Source organism: Bombina bombina, chromosome 5 (assembly GCF_027579735.1).
Source record: "Bombina bombina isolate aBomBom1 chromosome 5, aBomBom1.pri, whole genome shotgun sequence".
NCBI classification, from domain to species: domain Eukaryota; kingdom Metazoa; phylum Chordata; class Amphibia; order Anura; family Bombinatoridae; genus Bombina; species Bombina bombina.
Window position 1 is genome coordinate 94,425,994 of NC_069503.1, and position 18,865 is coordinate 94,444,858.

An 18,865-nucleotide genomic window follows, 5' to 3' on the forward strand; every position below is an offset into this window, starting at 1 on the left:
GGCTTTTAAACATGAGGCCTCTGTTGAACAGATTTGTAAGGTGGCGACTTGGTCTTCGCTTCATACCTTTTCTAAATTCTATTAATTTGATACTTTTGCTTCTTCGGAGGCTATTTTTGGGAGAAAGGTCTTACAGGCAGTAGTGCCTTCCGTTTAAGTTCCTGCCTTGTCCCTCCCTTCATCCGTGTCCTAAAGCTTTGGTATTGGTATCCCACAAGTAATGGATGAACCCGTGGACTGGATACACCTTTACAAGAGAAAACAAAATTTATGCTTACCTGATAAATTTATTTCTCTTGTGGTGTATCCAGTCCACGGCCCGCCCTGTCATTTTTCAGGCAGGTGTTTTTTATTTTTAAACTACAGTCACCACTACACCCTATAGTTTCTCCTTTTTTCTTGCTTGTCTTCGGTCGAATGACTGGGGGTGGCAGTTAGGGGAGGAGCTTATATACAGCTCTGCTGTGGGTGTCCTCTTGCAGCTTCCTGTTGGGAATGAACCCGTGGACTGGATACACCACAAGAGAAATACATTTATCAGGTAAGCATAAATTTTTTTTTTTTAGCTGTCTCTCCCCATTGATGTCTATGGGGAAATCGTGCACGAGCACGTAAAACCAGCTTACCGCAGCTCAATTTTGCTCTACGCTCACTTCTTGCCTGCTAACGCCCGGTTTATGAAAACCTGTAATAGCAGTGCTGTAGGGAGGTGAGTGGTGACAATAACTTGCAAGTTAGTACCGAGCCGCTCATAACGCAAAACTCGTAATCTAGCCGATAGACTCAGGTCTATTTAACTTAAATTACACTGTTTTTCACATTTTGTTTTAAACTAACTTTTAAAAAGATACCATGTAAAGAGTGATTGATTTATTTCTATTACTGTTTTTTTCCCAGGTTTAAACAATGCTAAAATTTTATGTAACACGGAACAAACAGAGGCTCAGTGGCTAGCAAATATGCCAGAAGCTACAAATCAGGAAATATGTGACAATATAAATACAGGTGAGTGTACTAGTGTGACGTGAGTCTGAGGGATACAGGGCACAGGTGAGTGTATGTGTGATGTGTGTCTGAGGGATACAGGGCACAGGTGAGTGTATGTGTGTAATGTGTCTGAGGGATACAGGGCACAGGTGAGTGTATGTGTGTGATGTGTCTGAGGGATACAGGGCACAGGTGAGTGTACTTGTGTGATGTGTCTGAGGGATACAGGGCACAGGTAAGTGTACGTGTGTGATGTGTCTGAGGGATACAGGCTACAGGTGAGTGTATGTGCCTGATGTGTGTCTGAGGGATACAGGGCACAGGTGAGTGTATGTGTGATGTGTGTCTGAGGGATACAGGGCACAGGTGAGTGTATGTGTGTAATGTGTCTGAGGGATACAGGGTACAGGTGAGTGTATGTGTGTGATGTGTGTCTGAGGGATACAGGGCAAAGGTGAGTGTATGTGTATGATGTGTGTCTGAGGGATACAGGGCACAGGTAAGTGTACTGTGTGTGATGTGTCTGAGGGATACAGGGCACAGGTGAGTGTATGTATGTGATGTGTCTGAGGGATTCAGGGTACAGGTGAGTGTATGTGTGTGATTTGTCTAAGGGATACAGGGCACAGGTAAGTGTACTGTGTGTGATGTGTCTGAGGGATACAGGGCAAAGGTGAGTGTATGTATGTGATGTGTCTGAGGGATACAGGGCACAGGTTAGTGTATGTGTGATGTGTCTGAGGGATACAGGGCACAGGTAAGTGTATGTGTGTGATTTGTCTAAGGGATACAGGGCACAGGTAAGTGTACTGTGTGTGATGTGTCTGAGGGATACAGGGCAAAGGTGAGTGTATGTGTGATGTGTCTGAGGGATGCAGGGCACAGGTGAGTGTACGTGTGCGATTAGGGGTTAATAAGTATAATGTAGGTGTCTGCGATGTCGGGGGTGGCAGATTAGTGGTTTATAAGTATAATGTTGGGGTAGGCAGATTAGGGGTGTTTAGACTCTGGGTTTATGTTAGGGTGTTTGGTGTAAACATAACTTTTGTTTCTCCATTGGAATCAATGGGGCTGCATTACGGAGCTTTACGCTCTATTATTGCAGGTGTTAGGCTTTTTTTTTTTAGCCGTCTCACCCCATTGATGTCTATGGGGAAATCGTGCACGAGCACGTAAAACCAGCTTACCGCAGCGCTGGTATTGGAGTGCAGTATGGAGCTCAATTTTGCTCTACGCTCACTTCTTGCCTGCTAATGCCGGGTTTATGAAAACCTGTAATAGCAGTGCTGTAGGGAGGTGAGCGGTGACAATAACTTGCAAGTTAGTACCGAGCCGCTCATAACGCAAAACTCGTAATCTAACCGATAGACTCAGGTGTATTTAATTTAAATTTCACTGTTTTTCACATTTTGTTTTAAACTAACTTTTAAAAAGATACCATGTAAAGAGTGATTGATTTATTTCTATTACTGTTTTTTTCCCAGGTGTAAACGATGATAACATTTTATGTAAAACGGAAGAAACAGAGGCTCAGTGGCTAGCAAATATGCCAGAAGCTGCAAAGCAGGAAATATGTGACAATATAAATACAGGTAGGTGTACTAGTGTGACGTGTGTCTGAGGGATACAGGCCACAGGTGAGTGTATGTGTGTGATGTGTCTGAGGGATACAGGGCACAGGTGAGTGTATGTGTGTGATGTGTCTGAGGGATACAGGGCACAGGTGAGTGTATGTGTGTGATGTATCTGAGGGATACAGGGCACAGGTGAGTGTATGTGTGTGATGTGTCTGAGGGATACAGGGTACAGGTGAGTGTATGTGTGTGATGTGTCTGAGGTATACAGGGCACAGGTGAGTGTATTATGTGATGTGTCTGAGGGATACAGGGCACAGGTGAGTGTATGTGTGTGATGTGTCTGAGGGATACAGGGCACAGGTTAGTGTATGTGTGTGATGTGTGTCTGAGGGATACAGGCTACAGGTGAGTGTATGTGTGTGATGTGTGTCTGAGGGATACAGGCTACAGGTGAGTGTATGTGCCTGATGTGTCTGAGGGATACAGGGCACAGGTGAGTGTATGTGTGTGATGTGTCTGGGGGATACAGGGCACAGGTGAGTGTACTAGTGTGATGTGTGTCTGAGGGATACAGGCTACAGGTGAGTGTATGTGCCTGATGTGTCTGAGGGATACAGAGTACAGGTTAGTGTATGTGTGTTATGTATCTGAGGGATACAGGGCACAGGTGAGTGTATGTGTGTGATGTGTCTGAGGGATATAGGGCACAGGTGAGTGTATGTGTGTGATGTGTCTGAGGGATACAGGGCACAGGTGAGTGTATGTGTGTGACGTGTCTGAGGGATACAGGCTACAGGTGAGTGTATGTGTGTGATGTGTCTGAGGGATATAGGGCACAGGTGAGTGTATGTGTGTGATGTGTCTGAGGGATACAGGGCACAGGTGAGTGTATGTGTGTGATGTGTCTGAGGGATACAGGGCACAGGTGAGTGTACGTGTGTGATGTGTCTAAGGGATACAGGGTACAGGTGAGTGTATGTATGTGATGTGTCTAAGGGATACAGGGCACAGTTGAGTGTATGTGTGTGATGTGTCTGAGGGATACAGGCTACAGGTGAATGTATGTGTGTTATGTGTGTCTGAGGGATACAGGCTACAGGTGAGTGTATGTGTGATGTGTGTCTGAGGGATACAGGGTACAGGTAAGTGTATGTGTGTGATGTGTCTGAGGGATACAGGGTACAGGTGAGTGTACGTGTGTGATGTGTGTCTGAGGGATACAGGCTACAGGTTAGTGTATGTGCCTGATGTGTCTGAGGGATACAGGCTACAGGTGAGTGTATGTGTGTGATGTGTCTGAGGGATACAGGCTACAGGTGAGTGTATGTGTGTGATGTGTCTGAGGGATACAGGGTACAGGTGAGTGTATGTGTGTGATGTGTCTGAGGGATACAGGGTACAGGTGAGTGTATGTGTGTGATGTGGGTCAGAGGGATACAGGGCACAGGTGAGTGTACTGTGTGTGATGTGTCTGAGGGATACAGGGCACAGGTGAGTGTATGTGTGTGATGTGTCTGAGGGATACAGGGCACAGGTGAGTGTATGTGTGTGATGTGTCTGAGGGATACAGGGCACAGGTGAGTGTACGTGTGTGATGTGTCTAAGGGATACAGGGCACAGGTGAGTGTATGTGTGTGATGTGTCTGAGGGATATAGGGCACAGGTGAGTGTATGTGTGTGATGTGTCTGAGGGATATAGGGCACAGGTGAGTGTATGTGTGTGATGTGTCTGAGGGATATAGGGCACAGGTGAGTGTATGTGTGTGATGTGTCTGAGAGATACATTTATAAACCGGCATTAGCCCATAAAGCTCTTAACTCCTGACTTTTTTCTGCGGCTGGAGTCTTGTCGGTAGAGGGTCTAATCCTCACTTAAGCCAAGACTCTAAATACCGGCGTTAGGAAGATCCCATTGAAAAGATAGGATACGCAATTGGCATAAGGGGATCTGCGGTATGGAAAAGTCGCGGCTGGAAAGTGAGCGTTAGACCCTTTCCTGACTGATTCTAAATACCAGCGGGCCGTAAAAAGCAGCGTTAGGACCCCTTAACGCAGCTTTTGGCGGCTAACGCAGAACTCTAGGCGAATGTGTTTTTTAACATTTAAAGGACAGTAAAGTTTTATATCTGTTACCTTTATTATAATGATTTCAGTTGCTTAGTTTAGTTCATCCTTTGTGATAGGATGCTAGAAAAGTACACAAAAGATAATGCTATTTTACATTTAACTCCTTAAGGACCAGCGACGTACCCTGTATGTCGCTGGCCTTTTTTTGGGACTTGATTGTTTTATAGCGCGGTCTTGTCACCAGCGCTGAGACTGCTCTATTCCACAAAGCCTGCTGGAGGGAGTGCATTAATCGTGTGTTCTTGCTAGACTTGTGCTATTATGTCCTGAAAAAACCCTTAATGACCAGTGACATACAGGGTACATTGTGGTCATTAAGGGGTTAAAGAAACTGTACTGTTTTTTTTATGAGTCAGTTTTTATTATATATACTCCTTCTAAAGCGATTGCTGTTAGGAGTCTGTTGACACCGGTCAATCAATGCCACAATTTTCTCCTATAGTGTCCAAAATAATTGTATGACCCACAGGCAGTGCTCTGCGGTTCCTTCAAATTTCATTTGGTATTATTGACAGGACATTGCCTTTTTGATGTACATAGCGATGTCTATTTACAGCAATATTAACATTCTTATTGGATTGTTTCTGCACAACAGAAATAAGACGTTCTTTTAAAATTTAAAGAGACAGTAACATTGTTTCTGTGTAAATTTTATTACAAGAATTACGGCTCTTTATTTGTTAATTCATCCTTTGTGACGTAGGATGGTACAAAGGCACACAAAAATGAGTTACTTTAAGATTTAAAGAGACAGTAACGTTTTGTTCTGTGTACATTATAATAAATGAATTTCAGCTGTTTATTTGTTAATTCATCCCTTGTGACTGAGGATGAAACGCAGGCACACAAGAATAGAGTTACTTTTCAGATTTAAAGGAACAGTATCGTTTCCTATGTGAAAAATTTATTCAAATGTATTCAAATTTATTTTCTCTTTTGGAATCTACGATTGCTGTTTGGGAGTCTGTTAACAATGGCTACATATTTCTCCTATAATTTCCCTCGAAATTTTATGGCCCACATGCAGTGCCCTGCGTTTCCTTCACACTCCACTCGGGGTTATGATGCATTATATATTTTTCCACGAGATAAAAAAAAAAAGCATTGCTAGAGGAGTTGCTATTCTAAAAGGTTCTTCCATGTTACTGAGAATCTCAGTTTCAGATGGAATTGGTACCTTAGGCATTCCCTATATTTACAAGACTGTTTCCCATAGCTGACTCAGCTAAGGAGGCTGGACGACATTCCCTAGGGGGTAAGGAGTAGTTTCAACTTCACTACGAGAACGTCTATACCCTTAGAGGATAGTCCTATGGACAAAATTTAGAGTAGGGACACACACCAGGGTTTACAATGGCAACCATCTGTGTACTTTGCTACCGTCACTGGTGTGACGGCATAATGGGTTGATGCATTGTCTGATGCTATTAAGTCAGTAGCTTCCCTTGATAAAATCCAGGACTGGATAAAGTTTTCACATTGGCTAATTCCTTTATTTCAATTTCTTCCCTTCCAGTTATCAAACTGGGAGCATAGGTGGCTCGGTTCCGGCTCTTGGAACCTTATGGTTAGAGCCTTGTTTTACGAATATATGCTCTAAATCTAAGCTTTTGGTCATTCATTGCCAGGAGCAGACATTGTTGGGACCTGGCTTGACGAAAATTAAAAAACAAAACAAAAAACCCCCCACATAGTCTGCTGTTGAATCAAAGACAGTATGGAGAACATGCCCCAGTCCAGGATGGGATCTTGTAGGGGGCTGACTTTCCGTTTTCGCTCAAGTTTGGTTTCCAGCTCAAATGTTTTTCCTCCCAGAGGCAGGTTCTGCTTTCAAGATTGTCTGAAGATCAGACAAAAGGGGAGGCATCCTTACACTGTGTAGGAGACCTCTCAGTCCTGGGAGTGATTGTTCCAGTTCTAATACTGGTACAGAATCTGTTTGTTTTTTTTATACCGATCGGGTTGTGGTTCCCGAAAAAGTGGAATCTTCAGACCATTTTTTAAGAAGTGTACTGTCCTTCAAGATGGAAACTATGAATTGGTTCCATTCCTCCCTTGATCCTAGAGGGTCAATTTATGACAACGGTGGATTAAGGGATGAGTACCTTCATGTGCCGTTCACGAGAATCGTCTCAATTTCTAGGGTTTGCCTTTCTGGACAAACACTTCCTGTTCGTGGTCCTTCCTTTCGGTCTTGCCACAGTTCCGAGTTTTCACAGAGGCTCTGGGATCGCTGTTGGCGGTGCTTCAGTTACGGGGCATTGCAGTGTCGCCCTATCTGGCTGATATCCTAGTCCAGGCATCATCCTTACAGCAAGCAAGATTTACACGGACATGGTGTTATACTTCCCGTGATCTCACGGGTGGAAGGTGACTTTGGAAAAGTGTTTTTTAGTCCCAAGCACAAGGGTAAATTTCTTGGGAATCATGACAAATTCCATATCAATGAAGAGTTTTCTGACTGAGGTCGGGAAATCAAGGTCTATCGATACTGTTCTAGTCCTTCAGTCCACTTCTCAGCCTTCAGTGGCTCAGTGCATAGAGGTTATCGGGCTGATGGTGACAGCAATAGACAATAGCCGGACAGATAGCTCAGCATGCTTAGGGTCTGTGGCTGAGCTCTGTAACAACCCAAGGGTTGCAAGTTCAATCCCTGGTGAGGTCCACTCAGCCTTTCATCCTTGATAAAATGAGCAGCACCTTGAGACCCTTAAAATTCTGTTTGTTCGCTCCACCTCAGACCTATGCAGTTGAGCATACTCAGGCAATGGAACGGAGACTATGCAGACTTCTCTCCTCAAATAACTCTGGACCAGGAGACAAGGGACTCTCTTCTATGGTGGTTGTCTCTGGATCACCTATCCCAGGGAACATGATTACGCAGAGTGTGGACTCAGGCAGAGTCTGTTCTTTTTATAAACATCCTGAAACTGAGAACGATCTTCAATGCTCTTCTGGTCTGGCCTCAGTTGGCTTCGGCCCAGTTCATCAGTTTTCAGACGTACAGCATGACGACGGTCTTACATCAATCATCAGGGAGGAACGAGGAGTTCCTTAATGATGGCTGAGGTAGCCAAGATTATCCAGTGGGCGGAGGCTCATTCTTGCTATCTGTCAGCGATCCATATCCCAGGGGTGGAGACTTGGGAAACGGATTTTCTGAGTAGACAGACTTTTCATCCGGGAGAGTGGGAACTCCATCCGGGAGTATTCTCCAACCTGATTCTCAAATGGGGTCGGCCGGAGTTAGATTTCATGGCATCTTGCCAGAATGCCAAGCTTCCAAGATACGGGTCCAGGTCCATGGATCCCCAGGCCGAGCTGATAGATGCTTTGGCAGTTCCTTGGTCCTTCAACCTAGCATACCTATTCCCTCTGTTTGCTCTTCTTCCCCGGGTTATTGCTCAAATCAAACAGGAGAAGGCATCAGTGATCATCATCACTCCTGCATGGCCTCGCAGGTTTTGGTATGCCGATCTGGTGGACATGTCATCTCTGCCTCCTTGGACACTTCCGTTGAGGAAGGACCTTCTTATTCAGGGTCCCTTCCTCCACCCAAGTCTAGTTTCTCTGAAGCTGACTGCTTGGAGATTGAACGCTTGATCCTATACAAGCGAGGTTTCTCTGATTCAGTCATAGATACCTTAATTCAGGCACGTAAGCCTGTAATTAGGAAGATTTACCATAAGATAGGGTGTAAATATCTTTATTAGTGTGAATCCAAGCGTTACTCATGGAGAAAAGTTAGGATTCCCAGGATTTTGTCTTTTCTCCAAGAAGGATTAGAGAAGGGTTTATCAGTGAGTTCCCTAAAGGGTCAGATCTCTGCTTTATCTATTTTGTTACACGAGCGTCTGGCAGATGTCCCAGATGATCAATCCTTTTGTCAGGCTTTGATTAAAATCAGGCCTGTGTTTAATCCAATTTATCCTTCATGGAGTTTGAATTTAGATCTTAAAGTTCTTCAAGGGGTTCCGTTTGAACCTATGCATTCCATAGATATTAAGTTGTTATCTTGGAAAGTTTTATTTCTTGTTGCCGTTTCTTCTGCTCGAAGAGTGTCTGAGCTTTTGGCATTACAATATAATTTGCCTTACCTTATTTTTCATTCGGATAAGGTGGTGTTATGTACTAAACTTGTTTTTCTTCCAAATGTTGTTTCAGACAAGAACATTAATTAGGAGATTGTTGTTCCTTCCTCGTGTCCTAATCCTTCTTCTCAGAAGGAACGTTTTCTGCACAATTTGGACGTAGTACGTGCTTTAAAATTTTACTTACAAGCGACTAAGGACTTTCATCAATCGTCTTCTCTGTTTGACATTTTTTCTAGAGAATGTAAGGGTCGGAAAGCTACGGCTACCTCTTTCCTTTTGGTTGAATAGTATCATCTGTTTTGCATATGAGACTGCTGGACAGCAGCCTCCTGAAAGAGTTACGGCTCATTCCACCAGGGCTGTTGCTTCCTTATGGGCATTCAAAAATAATGCTTCAGTTGAGAAGATTTGCAAGGCTGCAGCTTGGTCTTCTCTTCAAACGTTTTCTAAATTTTACAAATTTGATACCTTTGCTTCGGCTGAGGCTGTTTTTGGGAGAATGGTTCTTCAAAGAATGGTGCCTTCCTGTCAGTATATTTATAAGAATCTTAGCAGTACTCTCCAAATAATATGTGAGCATATGGCAGGGTTATAACTTGATATATTTAACAATCTTTCTTCTGTTATGTGTGATCAGTCCACGGGTCATCATTACTTCTGGGATATTATCTGCTCCCCTACAGGAAGTGCAAGAGGATTCACCCAGCAGAGTTGCTATATAGCTCCTCCCCTCTACGTCACCTCCAGTCATTCTCTTGCACCCAAAGACTAGATAGGAGGTGTGAGAGGACTATGGTGATTATACTTAGTTTTTATAACTTCAATCAAAAGTTTGTTATTTTACAATAGCACCGGAGCGTGTTATTACTTCTATGGCAGAGTTTGAAGAAGAATCTACCAGAGTTTTTCTTATGATTTTAACCGGAGTAGTTAAGATCATATTGCTGTTTCTCGGCCATCTGAGGGAGGTAAAAGCTTCAGATCAGGGGACAGCGGGCAGTTGAATCTGCATTGAGGTATGTAGCAGTTTTTATTTTCTGAATGGAATTGATGAGAAAATCCTGCTATACCGTTATAATGACATGTACGTATACTCTACACTTCAGTATTCTGGGGATGGTATTTCACCGGAATTACTCTGTAAAAGTACATTAAACCTTTTAATAGGTATTTAATTCATGTTAAACGTTTTTGCTGGAATGTAGAATCGTTTGCATTTCTGAGGTACTGAGTGAATAAATATTTGGGCATTATTTTTCCACTTGGCAGTTTGCTTGTTTTGCTTATGACAGTTTCGTTTCTCTCTCACTGCTGTGTGTGAGGGGGAGGGGCCGTTTTTTGGCGCTCTTTGCTACGCATCAAAAAATTTTCAGTCAGTTACACTTGTATTTTCTGCATGATCTGGTTCATCTCTAACAGAACTCAGGGGTCTTCAAACTTCTTTGAAGGGAGGTAGATTCTCTCAGCAGAGCTGTGAGATTTATGTAGTGACTGTGTTTTAAAACGTTGCTCTGTAATTTTTATGTTTAAAATTTAATTAGTGTTGCTTTACTAATGGGAACAAACCTTTGCTAACAAGTTGTGTTGTTTTTAAAGAGTGATGCTATAACTGTTTTTCAGTTCATTATTTCAACTGTCATTTAATCGTTTAGTGCTTCTTTGAGGCACAGTACGTTTTTGTTAAATAAGATTGTAACCAAGTTGCATGTTTATTGCTAGTGTGTTAAACATGTCTGATTCAGAGGAAGATACCTGTGTCATTTGTTCCAATGCCAAGGTGGAGCCCAATAGAAATTTATGTACTAACTGTATTGATGCTACTTTAAATAAAAGCAAATCTGTACAAATTGAACAAATTTCACCAAACAGCGAGGGGAGAGTTATGCCGACTAACTCGCCTCACGTGTCAGTACCTGCATCTCCCGCCCGGGAGGTGCGTGATATTATGGCGCCTAGTACATCTGGGCAGCCATTACAGATAACATTACAAGATATGGCTACTGTTATGACTGAAGTTTTGGCTAAGTTACCAGAACTAAGAGGCAAGCGTGATCACTCTGGGGTGAGAACAGAGTGCGCTGATAAATCTAGGGCCATGTCTGATACTGCGTCACAGCTTGCAGAGCATGAGGACGGAGAGCTTCATTCTGTAGGTGACGGTTCTGATCCAAGCAGATTGGATTCAGATATTTCAAATTTTAAATTTAAATTGGAAAACCTCCGTGTATTACTAGGGGAGGTCTTAGCGGCTCTTAACGATTGTAACACTGTTGCAATACCAGAGAAAATGTGTAGGTTGGATAAATACTTTGCGGTACCGGCGAGTACTGACGTTTTTCCTATACCTAAGAGATTAACTGAAATTGTTACTAAGGAGTGGGATAGACCCGGTGTGCCGTTCTCACCCCCTCCAATATTTAGAAAGATGTTTCCAATAGACGCCACCACACGGGACTTATGGCAAACGGTCCCTAAGGTGGAGGGAGCAGTTTCTACTTTAGCTAAGCGCACCACTATCCCGGTGGAGGATAGCTGTGCTTTTTCAGATCCTATGGATAAAAAATTAGAGGGTTACCTTAAGAAAATGTTTGTTCAACAAGGTTTTATATTGCAACCCCTTGCATGCATCGCGCCGATTACGGCTGCGGCAGCATTTTGGATTGAGTCTCTGGAAGAGAACCTTAGTTCCGCTACGCTGGACGACATTACGGACAGGCTTAGAGTCCTTAAACTAGCTAATTCATTCATTTCGGAGGCCGTAGTACATTTAACCAAACTTACGGCTAAGAATTCAGGATTCGCCATTCAGGCACGTAGGGCGCTGTGGCTAAAATCCTGGTCGGCTGATGTAACTTCTAAGTCCAAATTACTTAATATACCTTTCAAGGGGCAAACTTTATTTGGGCCCGGTTTGAAAGAAATTATCGCTGACATTACAGGAGGTAAGGGCCACGCTCTACCTCAAGACAAAGCCAAAGCTAAGGCTAGACAGTCTAATTTTCGTCCCTTTCGGAATTTCAAAACAGGTGCAGCATCAACTTCCACTGCACCAAAACAGGAAGGAGCTGTTGCTCGTTACAGACAAGGCTGGAAACCTAACCAGTCCTGGAATAAGGGCAAGCAGGCCAGAAAACCTGCTGCTGCCCCTAAGACAGCATGAACCGAGGGCCCCCGATCCGGGACCGGATCTAGTGGGGGGCAGACTCTCTCTCTTCGCCCAGGCTTGGGCAAGAGATGTCCAGGATCCCTGGGCGCTAGAGATCATATCTCAGGGATACCTTCTAGACTTCAAATTATCTCCCCCACGAGGGAGATTTCATCTGTCAAGGTTGTCAACAATCCAAATAAAGAAAGACGCGTTTCTACGCTGTGTACAAGATCTATTATTAATGGGAGTGATCCATCCGGTTCCGCGGTCGGAACAAGGACAAGGGTTTTACTCAAACCTGTTTGTGGTTCCCAAAAAAGAGGGAACTTTCAGGCCAATCTTGGATTTAAAGATCCTAAACAAATTCCTAAGAGTTCCATCGTTCAAGATGGAAACTATTCGGACAATCTTACCCATGATCCAAAAGGGTCAGTACATGACCACAGTGGATTTAAAGGATGCTTACCTTCACATACCGATTCACAAAGATCATTACCGATATCTAAGGTTTGCCTTCTTAGACAGGCATTACCAGTTTGTAGCCCTTCCATTCGGATTGGCCACGGCTCCAAGAATTTTCACAAAGGTTCTGGGTGCCCTTCTAGCGGTTCTGAGACCGCGAGGAATTTCGGTAGCTCCGTACCTAGACGACATTCTGATACAAGCTTCAAGCTTTCAAACTGCCAAGTCTCATACAGAGTTAGTTCTGGCATTTCTAAGGTCGCATGGATGGAAAGTGAACGAAAAGAAGAGTTCTCTCTTGCCTCTCACAAGGGTTCCATTCTTGGGGACTCTTATAGATTCTGTAGAAATGAAGATTTATCTGACAGAAGACAGATTAACAAAGCTTCTAAATGCATGCCGTGTCCTTCATTCCATTCAACTCCCGTCAGTAGCTCAATGCATGGAGGTGATCGGCTTAATGGTAGCAGCAATGGACATAGTTCCCTTTGCACGCCTACATCTCAGACCGCTGCAATTGTGCATGCTGAGTCAGTGGAATGGGGATTACTCAGATTTGTCCCCCACTCTGAATCTGGATCAAGAGACCAGAAACTCTCTTCTATGGTGGCTTTCTCGGCCACATCTGTCCAGGGGGATGCCTTTCAGCAGGCCGGACTGGACAATTGTAACAACAGACGCCAGCCTTCTAGGTTGGGGCGCTGTCTGGAATTCTCTGAAGGCTCAGGGACAATGGAGTCAGGAGGAAAGTCTCCTGCCAATAAACATTCTGGAATTGAGAGCAGTTCTCAATGCCCTTCTAGCTTGGCCCCAGTTAAAAACTCGGGGGTTCATCAGGTTTCAGTCGGACAACATCACGACTGTAGCTTACATCAACCATCAGGGAGGGACAAGAAGCTCCCTAGCAATGATAGAAGTATCAAAGATAATTCGCTGGGCAGAGTCTCACTCTTGCCATCTGTCAGCAATCCACATCCCGGGAGTGGAGAACTGGGAGGCGGATTTCTTGAGTCGCCAGACTCTTCATCCGGGGGAGTGGGAACTTCATCCGGAGGTCTTTGCCCAAATACTTCGACGTTGGGGCAAACCAGAGATAGATCTCATGGCGTCTCGCCAGAACGCCAAACTTCCTCGCTACGGATCCAGATCCAGGGATCCGGGAGCGGTCCTGATAGATGCTTTGACAGCACCTTGGAACTTCAGGATGGCTTATGTGTTTCCACCCTTCCCGCTGCTTCCTCGATTGATTGCCAAAATCAAACAGGAGAGAGCATCAGTGATTCTAATAGCGCCTGCATGGCCGCGCAGGACTTGGTATGCAGATCTAGTGGGCATGTCATCCTGTCCGCCGTGGTCTCTACCTCTAAGACAGGACCTTCTGATTCAGGGTCCATTCAAACATCAAAGTCTAACTTCTCTGAAGCTGACTGCTTGGAAATTGAACGCTTGATTTTATCAAAACGTGGGTTTTCTGAGTCGGTTATTGATACCCTGATACAGGCTAGGAAGCCTGTTACCAGAAAGATTTACCATAAAATATGGCGTAAATACCTATACTGGTGTGAATCCAAAGATTACTCCTGGAGTAAGGTTAGGATTCCTAGGATATTGTCTTTTCTACAAGAAGGTTTAGAAAAGGGTTTATCGGCTAGTTCATTAAAGGGACAGATCTCAGCTCTGTCCATCTTGTTACACAGGCGTCTGTCAGAAAATTCAGACATCCAGGCCTTTTGTCAGGCTTTAGCTAGGATCAAGCCTGTGTTTAAAACTGTTGCTCCGCCATGGAGTTTAAACTTAGTTCTTAACGTTTTACAGGGTGTTCCGTTTGAACCCCTTCATTCCATTGATATAAGATTGTTATCTTGGAAAGTTCTATTTTTAATGGCTATTTCCTCGGCTCGAAGAGTCTCTGAGTTATCAGCCCTACATTGTGATTTTCCTTATCTGATCTTTCACTCAGACAAGGTAGTTCTGCGTACTAAACCTGGGTTCTTACCTAAGGTTGTCTCTAACAGGAATATCAATCAAGAGATTGTTGTTCCCTCCTTGTGTCCAAATCCTTCTTCAAAGAAGGAACGTCTTCTACACAATCTGGATGTAGTTCGTGCCCTCAAGTTCTACTTGCAGGCAACTAAAGATTTTCGTCAAACTTCTTCCCTGTTTGTCGTTTATTCAGGACAGAGGAGAGGTCAAAAAGCTTCTGCTACCTCTCTCTCTTTTTGGCTTCGTAGCATAATACGTTTAGCCTATGAGACTGCTGGACAGCAGCCTCCTGAAAGAATTACAGCTCATTCCACTAGAGCTGTGGCTTCCACTTGGGCCTTTAAGAATGAGGCCTCTGTTGAACAGATTTGCAAGGCTGCAACTTGGTCTTCGCTTCATACTTTTTCCAAATTTTACAAATTTGACACTTTTGCTTCTTCGGAGGCTATTTTTGGGAGAAAGGTTCTTCAGGCAGTGGTTCCTTCTGTATAATGAGCCTGCCTATCCCTCCCGTCATCCGTGTACTTTTGCTTTGGTATTGGTATCCCAGAAGTAATGATGACCCGTGGACTGATCACACATAACAGAAGAAAACATAATTTATGCTTACCTGATAAATTCCTTTCTTCTGTTGTGTGATCAGTCCACGGCCCGCCCTGTTTTTTAAGGCAGGTACATATTTTTTAAATTATAATTCAGTCACCACTACACCCTTGGCTTCTCCTTTCTCGTTGGTCTTTGGTCGAATGACTGGAGGTGACGTAGAGGGGAGGAGCTATATAGCAACTCTGCTGGGTGAATCCTCTTGCACTTCCTGTAGGGGAGCAGATAATATCCCAGAAGTAATGATGACCCGTGGACTGATCACACAACAGAAGAAAGGAATTTATCAGGTAAGCATAAATTATGTTTTCTTTAAACTAAACCCACAATCAAATATGCATATACTAATACAATAAAATTAATATAAATACCTGAATTCTTTTTATTAGTAAATATCTATGAGCACATTGAAATATATATATATTTGTAAGAATCAGAATATGAGTCAATATTATATGCGTTTAAAACTATTAAAATATGCTATGCCAAATTCATTAAAAGGTTACCTTATTCGCAATAGAAATTTCACTCAGTTAACACAATGAGACTTAAAATCTTTAACTACTAACATCCAAACAATGCAACTCTAACAGTGCTTAGTAAACAATAGGGCAATATATATATATATATACTCAGCTAATTAGCTGCAATTGATTCTAATACAATTCTAATTAGGATACTAAAAATACATATATTCTTACTGTGAACATTTACTTTAAAATGTCTATTTATTTAAACTGGAACAGATCCTTATTTACTTATAGCTAAAACTAATTCTCAGATGTGTGTATACATATATATATTCTATATTTTGCACAGATTAATTATTTAGCATGCAAGAGACAAACTTATACTTTATATATAGGACTATGAATATAAGCAAAAATGCAGACTGCTCTCTTTAAATCTATTAAATACAACTTGACTATGTTCTTACCAATAACCTTTGTTTCAAATTTTAAAAATTAGAACAATTATACTTCACCAATTTGAACCAATTTGTAGGGGTCTTTAGGTCATCTCATTTGAAGGAAAGTTATTGCATAGATTAGGGATAAGCTTCCAGTTCCCTGCTGAAGTGAAATGTGTTCCCAGGCAGCCAAAATCAAAATCACTTAGTCTCAGCAAGTCACAAAAAAAACTGTGTGTCCCTTTCTGCATTGACTATTCTGATGATTGATGACCTGTTTCGTTCACGCCCACGGTGCTTTTCTCTTCTCATTGGACAAATCTAGGGAATGCTCCCCATTGGCTCAGTATATATTGTTGCTATGGAAATGCATCTTTTAAACATTTAAGTCTCTTAACTGTCATACTGGGTTCTGGCCCTCGGGTGGCAGCAGACGAACACAAACAGATTCATCCAAACATTTCTAATATATAGAGCTGCAACAACTAATCGTCATAATCGATAATAATCAATTATGAAAATAGTTGTCAACGAATCTCATAATCGATTAGTTGGTTTGCAATTAGTTGGTCTGTGCACAACACCAGCTGCTTCACTCCAATGAACTCCTGCACTTGGTATTGTGTTTTATGGTTATGTCCTTAGCCTAAAGGACGTCTACAGATGTCTACTTTTCACTTTTTGAAGACAGTATACGTTTACAACTACCCCTGGCTTATTTGCAACCCAGATATAATAGTCATCATTTGGATTGTTATTTGGCGATTTGGAACTATGCTTTTCATGATATAGTGCCAAGCTTGTTGTTTACACCTTGCCCCTAGATTGATGGGAGTTATTTAAATTGATGTGCACTATTATCTGTTTGCACAATTAGCGTATTGCTTGCTATTGCTGATTATATATACTGTATAAATAAATGTGTAAGTCTTTGTCCTGTTATTGATATACAGTCCTTAGCGCTTTTGATTTAGTTTTTTATTGTTTTTTTATATTTTTAATAAATTGTGATAGGTACCAGATTCAACCTTTATAAGTATATATTCGTTATTTCTTCTGTTATGTGTGATCAGTCCACGGGTCATCATTACTTCTGGGATATTATCTGCTCCCCTACAGGAAGTGCAAGAGGATTCACCCAGCAGAGTTGCTATATAGCTCCTCCCCTCTACGTCACCCCCAGTCATTCTCTTGCACCCAAAGACTAGATAGGAGGTGTGAGAGGACTATGGTGATTATACTTAGTTTTTATAACTTCAATCAAAAGTTTGTTATTTTACAATAGCACCGGAGCGTGTTATTACTTCTCTGGCAGAGTTTGAAGAAGAATCTACCAGAGTTTTTCTTATGATTTTAACCGGAGTAGTTAAGATCATATTGCTGTTTCTCGGCCATCTGAGGGAGGTAAAAGCTTCAGATCAGGGGACAGCGGGCAGTTGAATCTGCATTGAGGTATGTAGCAGTTTTTATTTTCTGAATGGAATTGATGAGAAAATCCTGCTATACCGTTATAATGACATGTATGTATACTCTACACTTCAGTGTTCTGGGGATGGTATTTCACCGGAATTACTCTGTAAAAATACATTACACCTTTTAATAGGTATTTAATTCATGTTAAACGTTTTTGCTGGAATGTAGAATCGTTTGCATTTCTGAGGTACTGAGTGAATAAATATTTGGGCATTATTTTTCCACTTGGCAGTTTGCTTGTTTTGATTATGACAGTTTCGTTTCTCTCTCACTGCTGTGTGTGAGGGGGAGGGGCCGTTTTTGGCGCTCTTTGCTACGCATCAAAAATTTCCAGTCAGTTACACTTATATTTTCTGCATGATCCGGTTCATCTCTAACAGAACTCAGGGGTCTTCAAACTTCTTTGAAGGGAAGTAGATTCTCTCAGCAGAGCTGTGAGATTTATATAGTGACTGTGTTTTAAAACGTTGCTCTGTGATTTTTATGTTTAAAATTTAATTAGTATTGCTTTACTAATGGGAACAAACCTTTGCTAACAAGTTATGTTGTTTTTAAAGAGTGATGCTATAACTGTTTTTCAGTTCATTATTTCAACTGTCATTTAATCGTTTAGTGCTTCTTTGAGGCACAGTACGTTTTTGTTAAATAAGATTGTAACCAAGTTGCATGTTTATTGCTAGTGTGTTAAACATGTCTGATTCAGAGGAAGATACCTGTGTCATTTGTTCCAATGCCAAGGTGGAGCCCAATAGAAATTTATGTACTAACTGTATTGATGCTACTTTAAATAAAAGCCAATCTGTACAAATTGAACAAATTTCACCAAACAGCGAGGGGAGAGTTATGCCGTCTAACTCGCCTCACGTGTCAGTACCTGCGTCTCCCGCCCGGGAGGTGCGTGATATTATGGCGCCTAGTACATCTGGGCAGCCATTACAGATAACATTACAAGATATGGCTACTGTTATGACTGAAGTTTTGACTAAGTTACCAGAACTAAGAGGCAAGCGTGATCACTCTGGGGTGAGAACAGAGTGCGCTGATAATTCTAGGGCCATGTCTGATACTGCGTCACAGCTTGCAGAGCATGAGGACGGAGAGCTTCATTCTGTAGGTGACGGTTCTGATCCAAGCAGATTGGATTCAGATATTTCAAATTTTAAATTTAAATTGGAAAACCTCCGTGTATTACTAGGGGAGGTCTTAGCGGCTCTTAACGATTGTAACACTGTTGCAATACCAGAGAAAATGTGTAGGTTGGATAAATACTTTGCGGTACCGGCGAGTACTGACGTTTTTCCTATACCTAAGAGATTAACTGAAATTGTTACTAAGGAGTGGGATAGACCCGGTGTGCCGTTCTCACCCCCTCCAATATTTAGAAAGATGTTTCCAATAGACGCCACCACACGGGACTTATGGCAAACGGTCCCTAAGGTGGAGGGAGCAGTTTCTACTTTAGCTAAGCGCACCACTATCCCGGTGGAGGATAGCTGTGCTT

The 18,865-nt window shown here is 42.5% G+C and overlaps 1 protein-coding gene across 1 annotated transcript in view; it reads left to right on the top strand.

Moving 5' to 3' along the window:
- Nucleotides 1-18,865, top strand: part of LOC128661351 (zinc finger protein 585A) — a 1,234,370-nt gene that overhangs the window by 64,851 nt on the left and 1,150,654 nt on the right. Inside the window, exon 5 of the mRNA XM_053715615.1 lies at nt 2,472-2,579. Coding sequence (XP_053571590.1) covers nt 2,472-2,579 — 108 coding nt within the window. The remainder of the gene's footprint in view (nt 1-2,471; nt 2,580-18,865) is intronic.